At 67.1% G+C, this 22893-nt stretch overlaps 2 protein-coding genes across 3 annotated transcripts; both read left to right on the forward strand.

Moving 5' to 3' along the window:
- The first annotated feature begins 351 nt into the window (after window positions 1–351).
- SSR4 (signal sequence receptor subunit 4) lies at window positions 352–3277 on the forward strand. The gene is made up of 6 exons (XM_034071766.1): window positions 352–440; window positions 649–767; window positions 2073–2147; window positions 2223–2312; window positions 2405–2470; window positions 2706–3277. The coding sequence occupies exons 1-6, from the start codon at window positions 395–397 to the stop codon at window positions 2808–2810; spliced, it is 501 nt and encodes a 166-aa protein (XP_033927657.1). The 5' UTR covers window positions 352–394; the 3' UTR covers window positions 2811–3277.
- Window positions 3278–3985: 708 nt separating this feature from the next.
- Window positions 3986–21509, forward strand: L1CAM (L1 cell adhesion molecule). Of its 2 annotated transcripts, XM_034071709.1 has the most exons (28): window positions 3986–4046; window positions 6562–6668; window positions 7251–7356; window positions 8131–8318; window positions 9323–9445; window positions 9773–9943; window positions 10361–10472; window positions 10549–10733; window positions 10862–10993; window positions 11468–11611; window positions 12276–12387; window positions 12464–12630; window positions 12837–12996; window positions 13068–13192; window positions 13481–13582; window positions 13661–13858; window positions 14080–14150; window positions 14740–14965; window positions 15102–15220; window positions 16593–16827; window positions 17245–17367; window positions 18239–18412; window positions 18503–18625; window positions 18821–18985; window positions 19182–19313; window positions 19626–19698; window positions 19890–19901; window positions 20956–21509. In XM_034071709.1, the coding sequence occupies exons 1-28, from the start codon at window positions 3997–3999 to the stop codon at window positions 21155–21157; spliced, it is 3837 nt and encodes a 1278-aa protein (XP_033927600.1). In that variant the 5' UTR covers window positions 3986–3996; the 3' UTR covers window positions 21158–21509. The 2 variants fall into 2 exon arrangements, with proteins under 2 accessions (XP_033927600.1, XP_033927601.1); XM_034071710.1 differs by lacking the exon at window positions 19890–19901.
- The last annotated feature ends 1384 nt before the right edge of the window (window positions 21510–22893 follow it).

A 22893-nucleotide genomic window follows, 5' to 3' on the forward strand; every position in this document is an offset into this window, starting at 1 on the left:
CCTCACGCCGCCGGCAGCGGCCGCCATTTTGTGCCGGTGGCACCGGGAGCGGAGCCGGTTCCGCGGCCGCTCTTCGAGCCCGTTTTTGGGGTGAAAACCGAACAAAACCGTCCAGGAGAGGCCGGGGCCGGAGCCGGCAGCTGTTGCCATGGGAACGAGCACCGGTGCCTCTGCGCATGCGCGGGGGCGCTGCTCCCATGTTCTCCGGTAGGCGGCGCCATTGCGCATGCGCAGCTCTCGGCCCCGCCCCGCGGCGGCGCTCGGGCCACGTCGCTCGCGGTGTGGGCGGCCCCGGACCTCAAAGCTCGCTCCCCATTGGCCGCAGGGCTCGCGGCGCCCCGCCCTCCTGCCGCTGATTGGTCCGCGGGGTCAGTGGGAGGGGCAGGTGCTCGGCATGGCGGTGCTGGCGGTGCTGCTGCTGCTGGCGCTCGGTGCCGCGGGTACCGGAAACCGGAGGGGGGGTCACGGGGGGTCACGGGGGGGGGGGATCCGGGGGGGGGGCGGAGGGGGTTCCCGGTGGGGGGAGGGGGAGAGGGGGATCCCGGTGCAGTGGGGGGGGAGGTTGGAAGGGGATCCCGGTGGGGGGGGGGGGTGTTACCGGCTGGGGGTTCCGGTGCTCCCGTCACCGGTGCTCACCGGTCCCCGCAGCGGAGCCGTGCCCGGAGCCCACCATTGTGCCCTCGTATTACACCACCTCGGACGCCGTCATCTCCTCCGAGAGCGTCTTCGTGGTGGAGATCTCGTTGGTCTGCAAGAACGGAGCTCAGGTGATGCCCCCCCCATGTGTGCTGATGGACGGGACCCGGTTCACCCCCCCCCGTGTGTGCTGATGGACGGGACCCGGTTCACCCCCCCCCCCGTGTGTGCTGATGGACGGGACCCGGTTCACCCCCCCCCCCGTGTGTGCTGATGGACGGGACCCGGTTCACCCCCCCCCGTGTGTGCTGATGGACGGGACCCGGTTCACCCCCCCCCCCGTGTGTGCTGATGGACGGGACCCGGTTCACCCCCCCCCCCATGTGTGCTGATGGACGGGACCCGGTTCACCCCCCCCCCCGTGTGTGCTGATGGACGGGACCCGGTTCACCCCCCCCCCCCATGTGTGCTGATGGACGGGACCCGGTTCGCCCCCCCCCCGTGTGTGCTGATGGACGGGACCCGGTTCGCCCCCTCCTCACTCCGGTCCCGTTCCCCCCCCCCATGTGTGCTGATGGACGGGACCCGGTTCACCCCCCCCCGTGTGTGCTGATGGACGGGACCCGGTTCACCCCCCCCCGTGTGTGCTGATGGACGGGACCCGGTTCACCCCCCCCCCCGTGTGTGCTGTTGGACGGGACCCGGTTAACCCCCCCCCCGTGTGTGCTGATGGACGGGACCCGGTTCACCCCCCCCCCGTGTGTGCTGATGGACGGGACCCGGTTCACCCCCCCCCCCGTGTGTGCTGATGGACGGGACCCGGTTCACCCCCCCCCCGTGTGTGCTGATGGACGGGACCCGGTTCGCCCCCCCCCGTGTGTGCTGATGGACGGGACCCGGTTCACCCCCCCCCCGTGTGTGTGCTGATGGACGGGACCCGGTTCACCCCCCCCCGTGTGTGCTGATGGACGGGACCCGGTTCTCCCCCCCCCCCCATGTGTGCTGATGGACGGGACCCGGTTCACCCCCCCCCCGTGTGTGCTGATGGACGGGACCCGGTTCACCCCCCCCCCGTGTGTGCTGATGGACGGGACCCGGTTCACCCCCCCCCCGTGTGTGCTGATGGACGGGACCCGGTTCGCCCCCTCCTCACGCCGGTCCCGTTGCCCCCCCCCCGTGTGTGCTGATGGACGGGACCCGGTTCACCCCCCCCCCATGTGTGCTGATGGACGGGACCCGGTTCACCCCCCCCCCATGTGTGCTGATGGACGGGACCCGGTTCACCCCCCCCCCCGTGTGTGCTGATGGACGGGACCCGGTTCACCCCCCCCCGTGTGTGCTGATGGACGGGACCCGGTTCCCCCCCCCCATGTGTGCTGATGGACGGGACCCGGTTCGCCCCCTCCTCACTCCGGTCCCGTTGCCCCCCCCCACAGAACGTGGCTCTCTACGCCGATGTCAACGGGAAGCAGTTCCCCGTCACCCGCGGGCAGGATGTGGGGCGCTACCAGGTAAACCCAGGCTCCCCATAGGGGGTTATGGGGGGTCTATGGGGTCAGCGCTCACTGCCCCCCCCCCCCCCATAGGTGTCATGGAGCCTGGAGCACCGCAGTGCACAGTCAGGCACCTACGAGGTGAAGTTCTTCGATGAGGAGTCCTACAGTGCCCTGCGGAAGGTGGGGACCCCCTATGGCCCCCCCATGGAGCTGGGGGGTGTGGGTGCCCCCAACCCGACCCTGAACCCCTTTACCCCCCCCCCCCCTTTTAGGCTCAGCGCAACAATGAGGACGTGTCCCGGGTCCGGCCCCTGTTCACTGTCAATGTGGACCATAGGGTGAGTTGGGGGGGGGCCTGTGGGGCTGGGGGGGTGTCCTTGGTGGAGTCTGTGGGTGTTTGGGCTGAAACTGGGGTGATTTGGGTGCAATGGGGGGGGCTTGGGTGACAAGTGGGTGTTGATGGGGGGTCCCATCTTATGGGGTGGGTGGTTTTGGGGGTGTCAGGGTTGGACTCTGAGGATGGGGTTAGGGGTTTGGGGGGGCAGCAGTGACACCCCCCCCATGTTTCTATAGGGCGCATGGAACGGTCCTTGGGTGTCAACGGAGGTGGTGGCAGCCACCATTGGCCTCCTGGTTTATTACCTGGCCTTCAGCACCAAGAGCAGCATCCAGGCATAGCCCCCCCCCCCAGAGCCCCCCCACATCCTGGTGACAATGGGGTGTCCCTAACATTGACCCCCCCCAAATGGAGCACCCATTCAATATGGGGAGGGGGCTGAGCAGCGAAGAACATTGGGATGGGGCTGAATACTGGGGGGGAGGGGGGGGTCCTCAGCATCAGAGAGCCCCCATAGCGGAGGGGGCCATGTTGCTGTTCCCCCCCCCCAAATGGGGCTCTCGGGGTCCCCCCTGTGCTCAGCAATGTAAAGGGTTCACTTTGGGTTTTGAAGCCGGATGGTGAAGGCAGATCCAGAGCTGTGCATCCATCAGGAATGGGGGCTCCTATAGGGCTCCTATAGGGCACGGGGCGGCCGTGCTTGGAGCGTCCCCAGTGCCCCCTCACAGCCCCATAGCTCCTCACAGCCCCATAGCTCCTCACAGCCCCATAGCTCCTCAGCCCCATAGCTCCTCAGCCCCATGGCTCCTCACAGCCCCATGGCTCCTCACAGCCCCATGGCTCCTCACAGCCCCATGGCTCCTCACAGCCCCATAGCTCCTCACAGCCCCATGGCTCCTCACAGCCCCATGGCTCCTCACAGCCCCATGGCTCCTCACAGCCCCATAGCTCCTCAGCCCCATGGCTCCTCAGCCCCATGGCTCCTCACAGCCCCATGGCTCCTCACAGCCCCATGGCTCCTCACAGCCCCATAGCTCCTCACAGCCCCATGGCTCCTCACAGCCCCATAGCTCCTCACAGCCCCATAGCTCCTCACAGCCCCATGGCTCCTCAGCCCCATAGCTCCTCAGCCCCATGGCTCCTGCCTTGGGGTCCCCATGGGGGGCTCCCCACTGCTGTACCCCAATAAAGCTCTCCCTCCATCCCCTCCTCCCTGTGTCTGTGATGGGGTCTGTGCCCCCCCCCCCCGGCGCCTGATGACATCACAGAGGTGATGTCATCAGTGACATAGTGTGTGACGTCACGGGGGGTGGGGGGGGGTCTCCCCATTGCACCCCAATGTCCTCACGGGGGGGGGGGGTGTTCCCATCATTCCCTGGGTGTCACTGCCGGGAATGGGATGGGGGGGGGGGGGGGGGGGGGGGGCACCCAAGGGTGCGCCCCACCCACCACGGGTGAGGCCATGGGGGCGGGGCCAGGCGGGGCTGGGGGCGGGGCCAGGAGGGGGGCGGGGTCTGCGGGCGGATTATGTCAGCCCCGCGGCAGCCGCAGCCCCGAGCTGGGAGCGGAGCGAGCAGGTACCGGGGGGGGAGCGGCAGCAACGGGAACAGCCACCGGGGCTGGAGGGGTGGGGGGCGCGGCTGCGGGAAGAGCCGCGGGGCCGGGGCTCAGGTAAGGGCGGTTCTATAGGTGCTCTATAGGGCTGGGCTGAGGTAAATGTGGGTCTGTTGATGCTCTATAGGGCTGGGCTGAGGTAAATGTGGGTCTATAGGTGCTCTATAGGGCTGGGCTGAGGTAAATGTGGGTCTGTTGATGCTCTATAGGGCTGGGCTGAGGTAAATGTGGGTCTATAGATGCTCTATAGGGCTGGGCTGAGGTAAATGTGGGTCTATAGGTGCTCTATAGGGCTGGGCTGAGGTAAATGTGAGTCTATTGGTGCTCTATAGGGCTGGGCTGAGGTAAATGTGGGTCTGTTGATGCTCTATAGGGCTGGGCTGAGGTAAATGTGGGTCTGTTGATGCTCTATAGGGCTGGGCTGAGGTAAATGTGGGTCTGTTGATGCTCTATAGGGCTGGGCTGAGGTAAATGTGGGTCTGTTGATGCTCTATAGGGCTGGGCTGAGGTAAATGTGGGTCTATAGATGCTCTATAGGGCTAGGCTGAGGTAAATGTGGGTCTGTTGATGCTCTATAGGGCTGGGCTGAGGTAAATGTGGGTCTATAGATGCTCCATAGGGCTGGGCTGAGGTAAATGTGGGTCTGTTGATGCTCTATAGGGCTAGGCTGAGGTAAATGTGGGTCTGTTGATGCTCCATAGGGCTGGGCTGAGGTAAATGTGGGTCTATAGGTGCTTTATAGGGCTGGGCTGAGGTAAATGTGGGTCTATTGGTGCTCCATAGGGCTGGGCTGAGGTAAATGTGGGTCTATAGGTGCTTTATAGGGCTGGGCTGAGGTAAATGTGGGTCTATAGGTGCTCCATAGGGCTGGGCTGAGGTAAATGTGAGTCTATTGGTGCTCCATAGGGCTGGGCTGAGGTAAATGTGGGTCTATTGGTGCTCCATAGGGCTGGGCTGAGGTAAATCTGCGTCTGTTGAGTGTATATGGAGCCGGGGCTGAGGTAAATGTAAGTCTCTTGGGTGTGTATGGGGCCGGGCTGAGGTAAATGTGGGTCCATTGGGTGCATGGGGGGCTTGGCTGAGGGAAGGGTGGATCCATAGGGTTTGCATGGAGCTGGGCTGAGGTAAATGTGGGTCTGTTGGGTGGCTATGGGGCCGGACTGAGATGAATGTGATCTATAGTGTTCATGTGGCTGGGATTGAAACGAGTATGGCCCTATAGAGAGTCTGTGGGGTCAGAACTGAGGCAAAAGCGGTTCTGTAGGAATTCTATAGAGGCATATGGAAATAAAGGTGAATCTATAGGGTGTCTATGGGCCTGGGGTACAGGTGGCTCAATCAGGTGTCTGTGGCTCTGGGTTGGGATGCAGGTGGCTCTATAGGGTACCTGTGGGGCTGGGTTGGGTACAGATGGGTCTATAGGGTCTTCATAGGGCTGGGCTGAGGCAGTGGGTTATGCATGGGGCCATGGGTCCCTATGGGGCTGGACTGGGGGCTCCATAGGGTCTCTGTGCAGTGTCTTTGGGGCTGGCTGGGCGCTGTGGGAGGTCTGTAGGGTCTCTGTGCCATATCCATGGGGCTGGGTGCGCTCTATAGGATCCCTGAGCCATCCCTATAGGGGTGGGTGGGTACATTGGGGTCTCTATGGGGCTGGGTGCGCTCTATAGGGTCCCTGTGCCATCTCTATAGGGGTGGGTGGGTACATTGGGGTCTCTATGGGGCTGGGTGCGCTCTATAGGGTCCCTGTGCCATCTCTATAGGGGTGGGTGGCTGCTGTGGGGTCTCTATGGGGTCCCGGCCCGCGTCCAACAGATGGGTGGGGCCGGCGGGGGGGGGAGCACACAGTCGATGGAACCGCCCCGGTCCCGTCCCCCCCCCGGGGCGGTGTCCGCTCACCCGGGGGGGGGTTGGGGGTATCCGGTTCCCCCCCCCCCCCCCCCCCCGGTGATTTCCCACCCGGTGCCGCCTCCCCTCCCCCCACCTGCCGCCCCCGGAGTGGGGGGGGGTGGGGCCGAACGGGGGGGGGGGGGAGGGGAAGGGGGGGGGAGGGGAAGGGGGTGTCACCGCCCCCCCCCCCCCCCAAAGGAATTCGGGGTCAACAACGGCGCCTTGTTCCCGTCGGGGCCGCCCCCGTTTCCGCCCGGGGGGGGGGTGCTGGGAAGAGCCGAGCGGGGCGGCGCTGTCCGCGGTGCTGAGGGGACGGGGGGGGGGGGGGGTAGAGGGGGGGGGGAGGAACGGGGGGGGGGGGGGGTGTTGGGGGGGGGGGTCGTGCGGGTCCCGAGCCAAGGTGACAGGTTCCTCATCAGCCGTTGTCATGGCAACGGGCGCATCCGGGGGGGGGGGATGGGGAGGGGAGGCGGTGGCCGCTACACAATGGAGATGGGGGGGTGGGCTCCGGGTGTTGCCCCCCCCCATACACAAACACACCCCCCCGTGTGTGTGTGTTCTGTCCCGTGTCCCCCCCCCCCCCCCCCCCAGGCTGCCGCCCGCCCCGGCCATGGCGTTGCCCCGGGGCTTCAGCCTCGTCCTGCTCCTGCTGCCGGTGCTGGGGGGGCCTGGAGCCGCCATCACCATCCCCCAGGAGTGTGAGTGGGGCGGGGGGGGCTGGCACGAGGACCCCCCCCTCCTTGCACGAGGACCCTTCCTTGCATGCTCACCCCTTGGCACCAGGACCCCCCGCACGAAGAACCCCCCCCTGCACGAGGACCCCCCCTGCACGAGGACCCCTTGAGCACGACGACCCCCCCTGCACGAGGACCCCCCTCTGCACGAGGACCCCTTGAGCACGACGACCCCCCCTGCACGAGGACCCCCCCCCTGCACGAGGACCCCCCCCCTGCACGAGGACCCCCCTGCACGAGGACCCTTCCTTCGCACGCTCTTTGCCCCCCCCCCCCATCTCGGCTGCTCATGAGGGCTCCCAAAGGCCCTGCACGCCTGGAGGGGGGGGGGTGACCCCCCCTCGCTCACTGCTCTGTTTCTTCCCCCCCCCCTCTGCCCCCCCGGATGCTGCAGACGGGCAGCACGACTGTGAGTCTTGGGGGGGGTTGGTCTGGAGTCGCTGAAGGGGGGGGGGGGTGCTCCTGAGGTCCCCATGGGGTCCTTGGCTCTGCTGGACGGGGTCCCCATGGGGTGTCACCCCCACACTGACACACCCCCCCCCGCAGTCCTGCAGCCCCCCGAGCTGACGGAGCAGCCCCCGGAGCAGCTCGTGGTGTTCCCCAGCGATGATGTGGTGCTCAAGTGTGCGGCCACCGGCAACCCCCCGGTGCAGTGAGTGTGCTCCCCCCCTATCCCCCCCCCGGTGCAGTGAGTGTGCTCCCCCCCCCCCATCCCCCCCCCATCACCCCCCGGTGCAGTGAGTGTGCTCCCCCCCCCCCATCCCCCCCCATCACCCCCCGGTGCAGTGAGTGTGCTCCCCCCCATCCCCCCCCCATCACCCCCCCGGTGCAGTGAGTGTGCTCCCCCCCATCACCCCCCCAGTGCAGTGAGTGTGCTCCCCCCCTATCCCCCCCCCATCACCCCCCGGTGCAGTGAGTGTGCTCCCCCCCTATCCCCCCCCCATCACCCCCCCAGTGCAGTGAGTGTGCTCCCCCCCATCACCCCCCATCACCCCCCCGGTGCAGTGAGTGTGCTCCCCCCCCCCCATCACCCCCCATCACCCCCCCGGTGCAGTGAGTGTGCTCCCCCCCATCCCCCCCCCATCACCCCCCCAGTGCAGTGAGTGTGCTCCCCCCCTATCCCCCCCCCATCACCCCCCGGTGCAGTGAGTGTGCTCCCCCCCTATCCCCCCCCCCATCACCCCCCCCGTGCAGTGAGTGTGCTCCCCCCCATCCCCCCCCCATCACCCCCCCCGGTGCAGTGAGTGTGCTCCCCCCCATCACCCCCCATCCCCCCCCCGGTGCAGTGAGTGTGCTCCCCCCCATCCCCCCCCCATCACCCCCCCAGTGCAGTGAGTGTGCTCCCCCCCTATCCCCCCCCCGGTGCAGTGAGTGTGCTCCCCCCCATCCGCCCCCGCTGCCCCCGGTAACGGCGCCGGTCCCGCAGGTACCGCTGGACACGGGAGGACGAACCCTTCGTGCCCGAGGAGCACCCGGGGGTGTCGCTGGCTCCGGGCTCCGGGACGCTGCTCATCAATGCCAGCCTGGCCGGGCGCCTGCAGGGCCGGTACCGCTGCGCTGCCAGCAACGCGCTGGGCACGGCGCTGTCCACCGAGAGCCGCGTCATTGCCGAGAGTGAGCGGGGCCTGGGCACCACCCGACCCCATCCCAGTGCCCCCAGTACCCACCCGACCCCATCCCAGTGCCCCCAGTATCCACCCGACCCCATCCCAGTGCCCCCAGTACCCACCCGACCCCATCCCAGTGCCCCCAGTACCCACCCGACCCCATCCCAGTGCCCCCAGTACCCACCCGACCCCATCCCAGTGCCCCCAGTATCCACCCGACCCCATCCCAGTGCCCCCAGTACCCACCCGACCCATCCCAGTGCCCCCAGTACCCACCCGACCCCATCCCAGTGCCCCCAGTATCCACCCGACCCCATCCCAGTGCCCCCAGTATCCACCCGACCCCATCCCAGTGCCCCCAGTATCCACCCGACCCCATCCCAGTGCCCCCAGTATCCACCCGACCCCATCCCAGTGCCCCCAGTATCCACCCGACCCCATCCCAGTGCCCCCAGTATCCACCCGACCCCATCCCAGTGCCCCCAGCACCGGCCCGACCCGATCCCAGTGCCCCCAGTACCCACCCGACCCCATCCCAGTGCCCCCAGCACCGGCCCGACCCCATCCCAGTGCCCCCAGCACCGGCCCGACCCCATCCCAGTGCCCCCAGTATCCACCCGACCCCATCCCAGTGCCCCCAGCACCGGCCCGACCCCATCCCAGTGCCCCCAGCACCGACCCGACCCCATCCCAGTGCCCCCAGCACCGACCCGACCCCATCCCAGTGCCCCCAGCAGCACCCAGTGACCCAAAACCTGCCCTCAGGTCCCCTGAAGCCCCTTTGAATCCTCCATAATGGGTTCTGGGGTTCCCTAAACCCACCCAGGGTGCCCCAGAGCCCTGTGAGGGTCCCCACAATCCCCCTAGGACCCCCCAGTTCCCACCGGATCATCCTTAAACCACCTCACCCTCATTGCCTCCCATGAGCCCTCACTGGGGGCCCTGGTTTGGGGGGGCACATGGGGTCTCTGCCTGGGTTGGGCCCCCCCCCCAAGCCGTTGTGCCCCCCAGACACACCACAGTGGCCCAAGGAGAAGGTGCTGCCGGTGGAGGTGGAGGAGGGGGACCCCGTGGTGCTGCCCTGTGACCCCCCCAAGAGCGCTGTGCCCCCCAAGATCTACTGGCTCAACAGCCGTGAGCAATGGGGCGGGGGGGGGGGTGGGGGGCGGCTCATCTTTCACCCCCTATCCCCTCACCCTCATATACTGCCCCTATGCACTCCATTGAACCCACTGAACACCATGGGAACCCCTGCACCCCATTACCCCCTCCCTCATCCCCATCAGACCCTCTGATCACCCTCTACCCCCATAACCCCTTGGCACCCCCACTACCCCATGGGACACCCACGCACCCCTTGTGTCCTGATGCCTCTTTACCCCCTCATCCCAATGTGCCCCCCACACCCCTGCCCCGCTTCTCCCCTGCTTTTGGGGTCCCCCTGACCCCCCATCCCTACAGGCATCGTGCACATCGCTCAGGACGCGCGGGTCAGCATGGGGCAGGATGGGTTCCTGTACTTCGCCAACGCGCTGGTGCGGGACAGTCACCCCGACTACATCTGCCACGCACACTACCTGGGCCCCCGCACCATCATCCAGAAGGAGCCCCTCGACCTCCGCGTCGCCCCCAGTACGTGGGGGGGGCCTCCGGAGACCCCCAAAGACCCCTTACCCCCCCCTCCGGGTCTCTTCTTCACCTTAACCCTCCCATAACCCCACTGCAGCCCCACAGCATCCATACAATTGCCATGGGTTTCCCTGCACACACTTTGGGGTCAATCCCCAACAGCCCTGCTTTGAGGTCCCCCCAAAACCCCACCCCTGCTTTGGGGTCCCTCCAAAAACCCACCGGGGGGGTCCTTGTGAGTATGGGAGAGACTCAGGGGGGTCTCTTGGTGAATGGGGGAGTCTTGGGGCTCAGGATGGGGGGTTCTGGGTGTCTGCCTGTGGCATGGGGGGGTCCTCAGGAGTATGGGAGAGCTCTAAGGCCTTGGGGAGGGGTCTCCGGGGCTGCCCCCCCCACTGACCCCCCTTTCCCCCCCCCCAGGTAACATGGTGCAGTCCCGCCGGCCCCGGCTGGTGGTGCCCCGGGACCCGCAGCCGTCCCACATCGCGCTGCGGGGGGGGACGCTGGTGCTGGAGTGCATCGCAGAGGGGCTGTGAGTGTGGGGGGGGGTTTGGGGGGGTCGGGGGGTGCTGACGGTGTCCCTGACCCGGCCCCCCCCCCCCCCCCAGCCCCACACCCTCGGTGCGGTGGCAGCGCCTGAACGGGCCCCTCCCGCTGGGCCGGGTCTCGCTGGAGAACTTCAACAAGACCCTTCGGCTGCGGGACGTGGAGGAGGCTGATGACGGCGAATACGAGTGTGTGGCCGAGAACAGCCAGGGCCGGGCGAGGAGCAGCCACCTCGTCACTGTGGAGGGTACGGGGGCGATGGGGGCTGGGGGCCATGGGGGCTGGGGGCACTGGGAGACACCAGCATGGGAACTGGGGGCACTGGGAGGCACTGGGGGGTGTGTGGGGTCCTTGACGCCCCCCTCACCCCCGCAGCGGCCCCGTACTGGGTGCGGCGGCCGCAGAGCGGCGTGTTCGGGCCGGGGGAGGCTGCGCGCTTGGACTGTGCCGTGCAGGGGAAGCCCCGACCCCTCCTGTCCTGGCGCATCAACGGCGTCCCCATCGACGGTAACGGGACGGGAGGGGCCTGGGGGTTATGGGGGGGGTCGGGGTCCTTCTGGGGGTTATGGGGGGGTCGGGGTCCTTCTGGGGGTTATTGGGGGGGTCGGGGTCCTTCTGGGGGTTATGGGGGTGTCGGGGTCCTTCTGGGGGTTATTGGGGGGGTCGGGGTCCTTCTGGGACTCTCTGGAAGGGATCAATGTGCAGGGTTGGAGGGGGGGTCCCCAGGGAGGCAGGGAGGGGGTCTCCAAGGAGTACGGGGGGGTCCCCGGGGGTGGGTGGCTGGGTAGGGGGGGAGGTTGTGAGGGGATCCCTGGGGTGTGGGGGGATCCCCATCATCAGGGAGCTGGGGGGTGGTCCTCGAGGAATGTGGGGGGATCCCCGGCGGTGGCAGGGTCCCTGGGAGGTAGCAGGATATGGGGGGGTCCCTGGAGCCATGTGGGGGCCCCGGGACCCGTGGGGTTCCTCACTGTGCCATTGCAGAGGTGCCAGGCTCCGCTCGCCGTGCGGTGCGGGATGGGGCACTGGTGCTGTCACGACTGGAGCCCAATGACACGATGGTGGCACAGTGCGAGGCCCACAACAGCCACGGCCACCTCTTGGCCAACGCCTTTGTCTACGTTGTGGGTGCGTGAGGGGTGTTCTGGGGGGGTTGTAGTGACACAGGGGGTGTCCCTGCCGCCGGAACCCTCCCCAGCCCTCCCCCAGCCAGGGGGTTCCCCCGGGTACCCCCATCCCTGCAGCAACAGGCTGGCCCTGGCAGCTGTCGCCATGGCAACGGCATCCCCCTTCACCGCATCCTCCCTGGCAATGGTCCCTGTGGTGATGGCGTTGCCTTGGCAACCGCATCCCTGTGTGGTGGTGTTCCCCAGCCACACACAGGGGGTCCCCCAGCAACCAAATCCCCTCCCTGCCCTGGGAACCACATCCCCACCCCAGCAACCATCTCCATGGCAACTGTGTCCCCCCTAGCAACCACCCCATGATACCCTTTGCTGGTAATCCCTTAGCAACCAGCCCCATGGTAACTGTCATTCCCCCCAACCATTCCCATAGCAACAGGTCCCTCACCAGGCCATCACCATGGCAACACAGCCTGGAGATGGTTACTATGGCAACCTGCCTCATCAATCACTGCTCCTATGGCAACCCAGCAGTGATGGACCCTTCTATGGGGTACTTGTTGCTATGGTGATGGATGGGCCTGCCTTGGAGCTGTGGGAGGTCTGGGGGGGGATTTGGGGTCCGGGGGGGTCCCACCTTCACATTCCCATTCTTGCCTCCCCCCCAGAGCTGCCGGTGAAGATCCTGACAGCAGATGAGACCCAGTATGCGGTGGTGGAGAACCGGACGGTGTTCCTGCACTGCCGAACCTTCGGGGCCCCTGCACCCACCGTGGAATGGTGAGACCCCCCCTGACCCCCCCAACCCCCTCCAGACCCCCTCAAGCCCCCTCAATGCTGTCCCCCCCCACACCAGGCTGACACCGGGGCTGGAGCCGGCACTGCAGGATGACCGGGCCTTTGTGTTCACCAATGGGACCTTGCGCCTGGGCCCGGTGGTGCGGGGGGATGCCGGTACCTTCACCTGCAGGGCCCACAACACCCACAGCAACGACAGTGTCAGTGCCCACCTCGATGTTAGAGGTACCTACACCCCCCCAGGCCTCCCATATCCTTCCTAGGACCTTCCTACCCAGCTCCTTTAGGGCCCCAAGTCCTTTCCCTGCTCCCCCAGCACCAACCAGGTCTGTTCTGGCATCCCCAAGAGCCTCCTGGAGCCCCCAGACCATACCTGGGACCTCATAGACACCTCAAACCCTTCCCCATTAACCCTTTCCCTCCCGTGTCAGCGGCAACACGCATCGAGGTCCCCCCCCAGAGCGTGACAGCAAAGAAGGGGCAGACGGTGACGTTCCGTTGCGGTGCTGCCTTCGACCCGGGGCTGTCCCCGCGGGGGCTGCTGTGGTACCGGGACGGGCAGCGGCTCCAGGACACGGCCGATAGCGACAAGTGAGGATATGGGGGAGCCTGGGGGGGTCCTGCGGGGTCCCCGGGGGTGGCTGATGGTGACGGCCCCATAGGTACGTGCTGAGCGGGGACACGCTGACGGTGACCACGGTGGATTACGTGGACCAGGGCACGTTCCGGTGCCGCGCATGGACACAGCTGGATGCGGTGGAGGCCGAGGCACAGCTCCGGGTTGTGGGTGAGCAGCCCCTGCACTGGGGGGGGAGGGTTATGGGGGGGCACCCGAACCTCTGTAAACCCCCAAAACGTCCCCTGTTGTGCCCATGGTACAGCCCCGGTCCTACCCATTGTACCCCCCCTGTGTTGCCCATGGTACAGCCCTGGTCCTACCCATTGTACCCCCCCTGTGTTGCCCATGGTACCCTCCACATCCTGCCCCTGGTACCCCCCAGTTCTGCCCCTCATCTGCCCATGGTCCTGATGTGATCCTGCCCCAGTCCCCCCCAGTAACCCCAGTTCTCCCCAGGCCGGCCGGGCCCCGTGCGGGACCTGCAGGTGCTGGAAGCTGACGAGCGCCAGGTCCGGCTGAGCTGGACCCCGGGGGATGACAACAACAGCCCCGTGGAGAGTAAGAGGGGGTTCCTCGGGGGGGGGTGAGGGTGTTGGGGGGCTCAGGAGCCCCCTGAACCCCCCGTGCCCCCCCCAGAGTTCGTGGTGGAGCAGGAGGAGGAGCTGTTCAGCGCCGGGCGCTTCGTGGAGCGGGTGACGGTGCCGGGGGGGCAGCCCTGGGCCCTGCTCACGCTCTCCCCCTATGGCCGCTACCGCTTCCGTGTGCTGGCGGCCAATGCCTACGGGCGGGGGGAGCCCAGTGCTCCCAGTGAGCCCATCACCACCCCCCCCGCGGGTGAGTGCCCCCCCCCCCTGCACCCCAAACCCCCATTTACACCCCTGCCCCAAACCTCTTTCCCCCAACGTTCCTGGGGAGCATGAGCCCCCCCCAGGGGACCCCAGACCCTTCCCTATAGCTGTATCACCCCCCAGTGGGTAGTGACCACCCAAAGAGGTTGGGGGTGGGGGGGAAAGGGTTTTTGGGGGGTCTCTGATCCTCTCCCCCTCCCCCTCCAGCCCCTGAGCGCAACCCCGGGGGGGTGAAAGGTGAAGGGAATGAGACCAGCAACATGATCATCACTTGGCAGGTACGGGGGGGGTAGGATTTTGGGGTCTGGGGCAGGTCTGGGGTGGCTAGTGGGATTTGAGGGGGGTTACCATTGCCTTAGGGCAGGTTTGGGGGGGTCTGGGGCAGGTTTGGGGGGGTTCGCATTGGCTTGGGGTAGGTTTGGGGGTGCTTGGGGGTGTTTGGCGTGCGGGGGATATTGGGGGCGAGGGGGATTTGGGGTTTGGGGGTGAGGGGGATTTGGGGGGGGGGACCCCCCAAAGTTCCCTATGGGACCTCCGGTGCCCCCCCCAGAGTGCCCTATGGGACCCCCGGTGCCCCCCCCCCAGGTGCATCTTCCCCAGAGACTCCAAATCCCCCCTTGTGCCCCCTAAGTCCATTCTGGAGACCCGCACCCCAAATACGGGTGCGGGGGGTTTGGGGGTATTTGGGGTGCGGGCGGTGTTGGGGTGTTCGGGGTGCGGGGGGTTTGGGGGTATTTGGGGTGCGGGGGGTTTGGGGGTGTTTGGGGTATGGGGGGTGTTGGGGTACGGGGGGGGGGGTGTTCGGGGTGCGGGGGGGGTTTGGGGGTGTTTGGGGTATGGGGGGGGGCGCTGAGTCTCTGCCCGCAGCCGCTGCCGCCGGGGGACTGGAACGCGGCCGAGGTGCGGTACCGGGTGCAGTGGCGCCCCCTGGAGGCGGAGCGCGGCCGCTGGCACGAGCAGACGGTCCCGGGGCCCCCGGTGCTGGTCGGGGACACCCCCACGTTCAGCCCCTACGAGATCCGGGTGCAGGCGCTCAACGAGGCCGGGAAGGGCCCCGAGCCCGCGGTCACCATCGGTTACTCGGGGGAGGACCGTGAGTGGGGGCCCTGGGACACCCCAAATGTGGGGGTGCACTTCGGGACCCCCCTCTATGGGGATAGCCCCTATGGGGGGTCCTCGTTGTGTGCCGCCCCCCCCATGGATGTGTTTCTGACCCCCCCCCCCCGCAGTGCCGTTGGTGTACCCCGAAAACGTGGGGGTCGAGATCCTGAACAGCACCAGTGTGCGGGTGCGCTGGAGCCTGACCGGGCCCCCCCGCGACCTGCGCGGCCACCTGCGGGGCTTCCGGGTGAGGGGATGGGGGGTCGGTTTGGGGGTGCTGGGGGTGCTCGGGGGGGGCTCGGTTTGGGGGTGCTGGGGGGGGCTCGGTTTGGGGGTGCTGGGGGGTGCTCGGGGGGGGCTCGGTTTGGGGGTGCTGGGGGGGGCTCGGTTTGTGGGTGCTGGGGGGTGCTCGGTGGGGGCTCGGTTTGGGGGTGCTGGGGGGGGCTCGGTTTGGGGGTGCTGGGGGGTGCTCGGGGGGGGCTCGGTTTGGGGGTGCTGGGGGTGCTCGGTGGGGGTCGGTTTGGGGGTGCTGGGGGGGGCTCGGTTTGTGGGTGCTCGGGGGGGGCTCGGTTTGGGGGTGCTGGGGGGGCTCGGTGGGGGCTCGGTTTGTGGGTGCTGGGGGGTGCTCGGGGGGGGGCTCGGTTTGGGGGTGCTGGGGGTGCTCGGTGGGGGTCGGTTTGGGGGTGCTGGGGGGGGCTCGGTTTGGGGGTGCTGGGGGTGCTCGGTGGGGGCTCGGTTTGTGGGTGCTGGGGGGTGCTCGGGGGGGGCTCGGTTTGGGGGTGCTGGGGGTGCTCGGGGGGGGCTCGGTTTGGGGGTGCTGGGGGGGGCTCGGTTTGGGGGTGCTGGGGGGGGCTCGGTGGGGGCTCGGTTTGGGGGTGCTGGGGGGTGCTCGGGGGGGGCTCGGTTTGGGGGTGCTGGGGGTGCTCGGTGGGGGCTCGGTTTGGGGGTGCTGGGGGGGCGCTCGGTTTGGGGGTGCTGGGGGGCGCTCGGTTTGGGGGTGCTGGGGGGTGCTCGGGGGGGGCTCGGTTTGGGGGTGCTGGGGTGTGCTCGGGGGGGCTCGGTTTGGGGGTGCTGGGGGGGGCTCGGTTTGTGGGTGCTGGGGGTGCTCGGTGGGGGCTCGGTTTGTGGGTGCTGGGGGTGCTCGGGGGGGGCTCGGTTTGGGGGTGCTCGGTGGGGGCTCGGTTTGGGGGTGCTGGGGGTGCTCGGGGGGGGCTCGGTTTGGGGGTGCTGGGGGGGGCTCGGTTTGGGGGTGCTGGGGGTGCTCGGGGGGGGCTCGGTTTGGGGGTGCTGGGGGGGGCTCGGTTTGGGGGTGCTGGGGGTGCTCCGTGGGGGCTCGGTTTGTGGGTGCTGGGGGGTGCTCGGGGGGGGCTCGGTTTGGGGGTGCTCGGGGGGGCCTCGGTTTGGGGGTGCTGGGGGTGCTCGGGGCGGGCTCGGTTTGGGGGTGCTGGGGGGGGGCTCGGTTTGGGGGTGCTGGGGGTGCTCGGGGGGGGCTCGGTTTGGGGGTGCTGGGGGTGCTCGGGGGGGGCTCGGTTTGGGGGTGCTGGGGGTGCTCGGGGGGGGCTCGGTTTGGGGGTGCTCGGGGGGGTCCCCGTTACCCGATGTCTGTGTCCCCCCCACAGGTGCTGTACTGGCACGAGGGCTGGGTGGGGGAGCGCGCTCGACGCCACGTCCCCCCCGTGCCCCCCGGAGCCGCCCCCCCCCCGCCGCGGGTGCTGGCGGTGCCGGGGGAGGCCCGGGGGGTGGTGCTGGGGGGGCTGCGGCCCTGGAGCCGGTACCGGCTGCGGGTCCTGGTGTTCAACGGCCGCGGGGACGGCCCCCCCAGCGACGAGATCCGCTTCGACACCCCCGAGGGCGGTGAGAGCCCCCCCGTGCCTGAACTGCCCCATGGACCCCCCCAGAGCGCCCTATGGGACCCCCGGTGCCCCCCCACGAGTGCATCCCCGGGACCCCCCCAAAGTTCCCTATGGGACCCCCGGTGCCCCCCCCACGAGTGCATCCCCGGGACCCCCCCAAAGTTCCCTATGGGACCTCCGGTGCCCCCCCCAGAGTGCCCTATGGGACCCCCGGTGCCCCCCCCCCCAGGTGCATCTTCCCCAGAGACTCCAAATCCCCCCTTGTGCCCCCTAAGTCCATTCTGGAGACCCCCACCCCTGCCTGGGCACCCCCAGATACCCCAGATCCCCTCTCCCATCCGGGCTCCCTGCTGCCCCAGGGCTCTCCCACTCTCCCCGCCGGGGGGGGGGGTGTCCCTGACGCTGCCCCCCCCCCCAGTGCCGGGGCCCCCCGAGGAGCTGCACGTGGAACGGATGAACGAGACCACCCTCGCCCTGGAGTGGAAGCGGCCGCGGCACCCGAACGGTGTCTTAACGGGGTTCCTGCTGCAGTACCGGCCCGGTGCGCTGGGGGCGCTGCGGGGAGCGCCCGCTGGGATGGGGCTCTGGGGGCTATGGGATGGGGAGCTGGGAGTACTGGGATAGGGATCTGGGAGCACTGGGAGCATTGAGATGAGGATCTGGGAGCACTGGGATGGGGATCTGGGAGCACTGGGATGGGGATCTGGGAGTACTGGGATGGGGATCTGGGAGTACTGGGATGGGGATCTGGGAGTACTGGGAGCCCTGGGATGAGGATCTGGGAGCACTGGGATGGGGATCTGGGAGTACTGGGATGAGGATCTGGGAGCACTGGGAGCATTTGGATGAGGATCTGGGAGCATCGGGGTGGGGATGTGGGAGCACTGGGATCAGGATCTGGGAGCACTGGGAGCATTGGGATGGGGATGTGGGAGCACTGGGAGCCATGGGCTGGGGATGTGGGAGCACTGGGAGCATTGGGATGGGGATGTGGGAGCACTGGGATGAGGATCTGGGAGCACTGGGAGCATTGGGCTGGGGATGTGGGAGCACTGGGAGCATTGGGATGGGGATGTGGGAGCACTGGGAGCCCTGGGCTGGGGATGTGGGAGCACTGGGATCAGGATCTGGGAGCACTGGGAGCATTGGGCTGGGGATGTGGGAGCACTGGGAGCATTGGGCTGGGGATGTGGGAGCACTGGGAGCATTGGGCTGGGGATGTGGGAGCACTGGGAGCCCTGGGCTGGTGATGTGGGAGCACTGGGAGCCCTGGGCTGGGGATGTGGGAGCACTGGGAGCATTGGGATGGGGATGTGGGAGCACTGGGAGCCATGGGCTGTAGATGTGGGAGCCGTGGGGGTCCCGGGGGCGGATCCCGGTCCCGGTGTGCTCTGACCCCCCCCCCCCCATAGAGAACCGTTCCGAGGAGGAGCCCCCGGAGGAGCTCTCGTTCCCCCCCGGGACCCTCAACGCGAGCCTGGGGCGGCTGCAGCCGCACGCCCGGTACCGGCTGGCCCTGCGTGCCCTGAGCCGGGTGGGACCCGGTGCCCCCGTGCTGCGCCTCGGCAGCCTCCGGCCCGAGCCCGGTGCGTGCCCGGTACCGGGGGGGGGGGGGGGGGGGGGGGGGTACGTTCATGGGGACACCCCCCGTATCTGACCCCCCCCCCCCCCCGCAGTGCTGCCGGTGCTGGGGAGTGTGGTGGTGGGAGAGGTGGGTGAGGACTTCACGGTGCTGCACTGGACCCTCGCCCACCCCCAGGCGGACATCGAGTTCAAGGTCCAGTACATGAGCAAAACCAGTAAGAGAAGCACACTGGGATGGGGGGGGAATGGGGTTCGGGGTGGGTTGTGGGGCTGCCTGCAAGGAAGGAGAGGAATGGGGGGGGGTCCATTGGGTGATGGGGAAAGAGGTGGGATGGGGGCAATGTACCTGCATGGGCACTGGGGGTGCCCATGGGTACCTTATGGGGGGGTCTCACTGAGCCCCCCCCCAGCGGAGGGGTCCTGGCACGACTCCGGCTCCGTCAACTCCTCCCTGGGGCTGTTCCGGCTGCGGGACCTGAGCCCGGGCACCTCGTACCGGGTGCAGTTTGTGGGGCGCAACCACTCCGGGCACCACATCCCCTTCTGGGAGAGCGAGGTGCAGACCAACGGCACCCGTGAGTGACCCCCCCGCACCCCAAAACCTCCCCTTCCTGCCCCAAACCTGCGGCTCCTGCCTGGAAACGGCCTTTTCCTGCCCCAAACCTGCCCCAAACCTGCCCCAAACCTGCCCCAAACCTGCCCTTCTGCCCCCCAAACTGCTCGCAGGGGGTCCCCAAACCCCTTTCTCACCCCCCCCATGTGCCCCCCCAGTGCTGCCCCGTCCCACCAGCAGCTTTGCCACCGAGGGCTGGTTCATCGGCTTCGTGAGTGCTGTGGTGCTGCTGCTGCTGCTGCTCCTCATCCTCTGCTTCATCAAGCGCAGCAAGGGGGGCAAGTATTCGGGTGAGCCCAGAGCCCCCCCGGGGTCCCCCGGACCCCCCCCGACCCCCCCCGTGGCCCCCCCTGGGCCCTCAGCACCCGGGTACAGGCCTCGAGGCAATTGTGAGGTCCTTGAGGTTGGGGGGGGGGCAGCAAGTGATGGGGGGGACTCAGGTTATGGGGGGGTCTTCAGGAGAGGGGGGGGTCCCCAAGAGATGGGGGGAATGGGGTGTGTGGGGTCCCCACCGCTGCAGGGAGGTGGGGGGGGGGGTCCCCACAGCATTGGGGGTGACACCTCTGGGGGTGCTGCCCCCCAACCGTGCTGTGCCCCCCCAGTGAAGGACAAGGAGGACACGCAGGCAGACTCGGAGGCCCGGCCCATGAAGGATGAGACCTTTGGGGAGTACAGGTGGGTGGGGGGGTACTGGGGGGTATTTAATGGGGGGGGGGGGGCAGAGCTTCTGGGCACCTGTTGCTTCCCCTTCTCCTCATTAATTGCCCCCCCAATTGCTCACCCCATTGTTAACTCATTGCCCCCCCACCCAATGCTTTTGCCCCCGGCTGCTCTGCCTGTCCCCGCTGCCACTGGGGCTCATGCAGGTCCTTGGAGAGGTAAGGGGGGGGTGGGGATGGGGGGGGGGGGTCCCAGCAGCCCTGGGGGGTGGTGGGGGAGGACCTATTGCGAGGGGGGTCTTGATGTGTGTGTGCCCCCCCCCCAGCAGTGCCCCAGTGCCCCCCATCCCACCCTGAGCCCACAGCATGGGCAGGGGGCAATGGGGTGGTGGGGGTGGGATGGGGGCCAGTGGGTATCACTGGGTGTCAATGGGTATGAGTGGGTGTCAATGGGTATGAGTGGGGTGTCCCTGGATATTGATGGGGTGTCTATGGGGTATCACTGGGTATCAATGGGTCTCAATGGGGTATCAATGGGTATCACCGGGTGTCAATGGGGTATCACTGGATATAAGTGGGTGTGAGTGGGGTATCAATGGGTGTCACTGGGTACCAATGGGTATCAGTGGGTACCAGTGGCTGTCAATGGGTGTCAATGGGTATCAATGGGTACCAATGGGTGTCAATCGGTGTGACTGTGTATCAGTGGGTGTCAATGGGTGTCACTGGGTACCAATGGGTACCAATGGGTGTCTCTGGGTATCAATGGGTATCAATGGGTATCAATGGGTGTCATTGGGTATCAATGGGTACCAATGGGTGTCACTGGGTACCGATGGGTGTCACGGGGTACCAATGGGTGTCACGGGGTACCAATGGGTACCAGTGGGTATCAGTGGGTACCAATGGGTATCAATGGGTGTCATTGGGTATCAATGGGTACCAATGGGTGTCACGGGGTACCAATGGGTACCAGTGGGTATCAGTGGGTACCAATGGGTACCAGTGGGTATCAGTGGGTACCAATGGGTATCAATGGGTTCCAACGGGTACCACTGGTCACCAATGGGTACCAGTGGGTACCAATGGGTATCAATGGGTTCCACTGGGTACCACTGGTCACCAATGGGTATCAATGGGTGTCAATGGGTTCCACTGGGTACCACTGGTCACCAATGGGTATCAATGGGTATCAATGGGTTCCAATGGGTATCAATGGGTATCAATGGGTACCAGTGGGTACCACTGGTCACCAATGGGTATCACTGGGCAGTGACGGTGAGGAGAAGGCCTCTCGCAGCTCTGGCCGCTCTCTGGGCGCAGCGGGGGCAGCACTGGGCAGTGATGACAGCCTGGCTGGGTATGGGGGCAGTGCTGATGTCCAGTTCAATGAGGACGGCTCCTTCATCGGCCAGTACAGCGGCACCCGCGGCTCGGGGCCTGCCAGCCCTGGGGCTGCTGCACCCCTCGACTAGGGGGGACCTCTGCACCCTATGGGAGCCCCATGGGGTTGAGAGAGAACCCATTGCATTGGGGACCCCTCTTGACCCTATGGGAGCCCCATGGGGTTGAGAGAGAACCCATAGCACTGGGACCCCTCTTGACCCTATGGGAGCCCCATGGGGTTGAGAGAGCACCCATTGCATTGGGGACCCCTCTTGACCCTATGGGAGCCCCATGGGGTTGAGAGAGAACCCATAGCACTGGGACCCCTCTTGACCCTATGGGAGCCCCCATGGGGACTCCCAATGGGGTTGAGAGAGCACCCATTGCATTGGGGACCCCTCTTGACCCTATGGGAGCCCCCGTGGCGACCCCCAGTGGGGTTGAGAGAGAACCCATTGCATTGGAACCCCTCTTGACCCTATGGGAGCCCCCGTGGGGACCCCCAGTGGGGTTGAGAGAGAACCCATAGCATTGGGACCCCTCTTGACTCTATGGGAGCCCCCATGGCCGTGTGGGGACCCCCAATGGGGTTGAGAGAGCACCCATAGCACTGGGACCCCCTCCCCATGACACTGGGGAGTTCCCTTGGTGCTGGGGACCCCACAGCATTGAGGGGGCCCCTGCAGCGTCACGGGAGCCCCTTCATGGCATTGGGGACCTCCCCCCCCAGCTCTGGTGACCCCCCCCAGAGCCTCCCCTTGCCAAGGGCCCCCCCAAAGCCAACGGGGACCCCAACCCCCTCCTCAACCCCCATTAAGGGCCCCCCCATCCACTGCCAAAGGGGGGGATCCCGCAGTGCCACCCCCTGTGCAATGGGGGTCGGGGGGGGCAGAGACCCCAAAACCACCTCCCGGGGGGGGGGGATGGGACCCCGCTGGATGTTGCCAAACCCCAAGGCCCCCCCGCGGCCGGGGATCTCTCTTGACCAAATTTGGGGGGGGGGTTTTGCCCCCCATATTCCAGCCCCCACCCCCCCCATAACCATTTATGGCCCTCGGGGTTTGGGGGGTACCCGACGCCCCCCCCGTCTCTGAATGCATCTCACGGCGCGGCCTTGGCATCACCCCGCGGCCCCCCCCCCCCCCGGTCCCCCAAACACCCCCTCCCCCCACATCCCCCCCCCCCGCCCCCCCCGTGCGCTGGTCTGTAGCTGCGTTAGCCCCTCCCCCCCCATTGAAAGAAGTGGAAACGGCCCCAAAACGGCCCCAAAACGGCCCCAAAACGGCCCCAAGCGGTCGGGAGCAGGCGCCGATCCCTGTGTGCCCCCCCCCCCCCCCCCCCCCCCAGGCACCGGCGCGACGCGAAACGGGCGGAAAACGGGAAGAAACGGTGAAATAAAGGAGGAAGCCGTGAGAATGAGGCTGGGGGCGATGGGGGGGGGCGGGGGGGGTATAGGGGCTATAGGGGGTGGGGGTTTGGGGGCCCATAGGGAATTGGGAGGGAGCTATAGGGGATCTATAGAGAGTGTACGGAGGAGGAGTGGGGGCTATAGGGGAATGTGGAGGGGCTGTCCGGGATGTACATGGGAACTATAGGGAATCTCTATAGGGGATCTATAGAGAGCATATGGAGGGGCTATAGGGGAATATGGAGGGGCTGTCCGGGATGTACATGGGAACTATAGGGAATCTCTATAGGGGATCTATAGAGAGCATATGGAGGGGCTATAGGGGAATATGGAGGGGCTGTCCGGGATGTACATGGGGAGCTGTAGGGAATCTATAGGGGATCTATAGAGAGCATATGGAGGGGCTATGGGGGTCCA

The sequence above is a fragment of the Melopsittacus undulatus genome, chromosome 22, assembly GCF_012275295.1.
Source record: "Melopsittacus undulatus isolate bMelUnd1 chromosome 22, bMelUnd1.mat.Z, whole genome shotgun sequence".
In the NCBI taxonomy this organism is placed as follows: domain Eukaryota; kingdom Metazoa; phylum Chordata; class Aves; order Psittaciformes; family Psittaculidae; genus Melopsittacus; species Melopsittacus undulatus.

Excerpts from the sequence above, each read along its gene's own strand:
- SSR4 (XM_034071766.1), top strand. The coding sequence starts at position 395 with ATGGCGGTGCTGGCGGTGCTGCTGCTGCTGGCGCTCGGTGCCGCGG. Across the intron at positions 2,148-2,222 it reads AGGATGTGGGGCGCTACCAG|GTGTCATGGAGCCTGGAGCA; the intron begins GTAAACCCAGGC and ends CCCCCCCCATAG. Across the intron at positions 2,313-2,404 it reads CCTACAGTGCCCTGCGGAAG|GCTCAGCGCAACAATGAGGA; the intron begins GTGGGGACCCCC and ends CCCCCCTTTTAG.
- L1CAM (XM_034071709.1), top strand. The coding sequence starts at position 3,997 with ATGTCAGCCCCGCGGCAGCCGCAGCCCCGAGCTGGGAGCGGAGCGAGC. Across the intron at positions 9,446-9,772 it reads GATCTACTGGCTCAACAGCC|GCATCGTGCACATCGCTCAG; the intron begins GTGAGCAATGGG and ends CCATCCCTACAG. Across the intron at positions 14,151-14,739 it reads ACATGATCATCACTTGGCAG|CCGCTGCCGCCGGGGGACTG; the intron begins GTACGGGGGGGG and ends CTCTGCCCGCAG.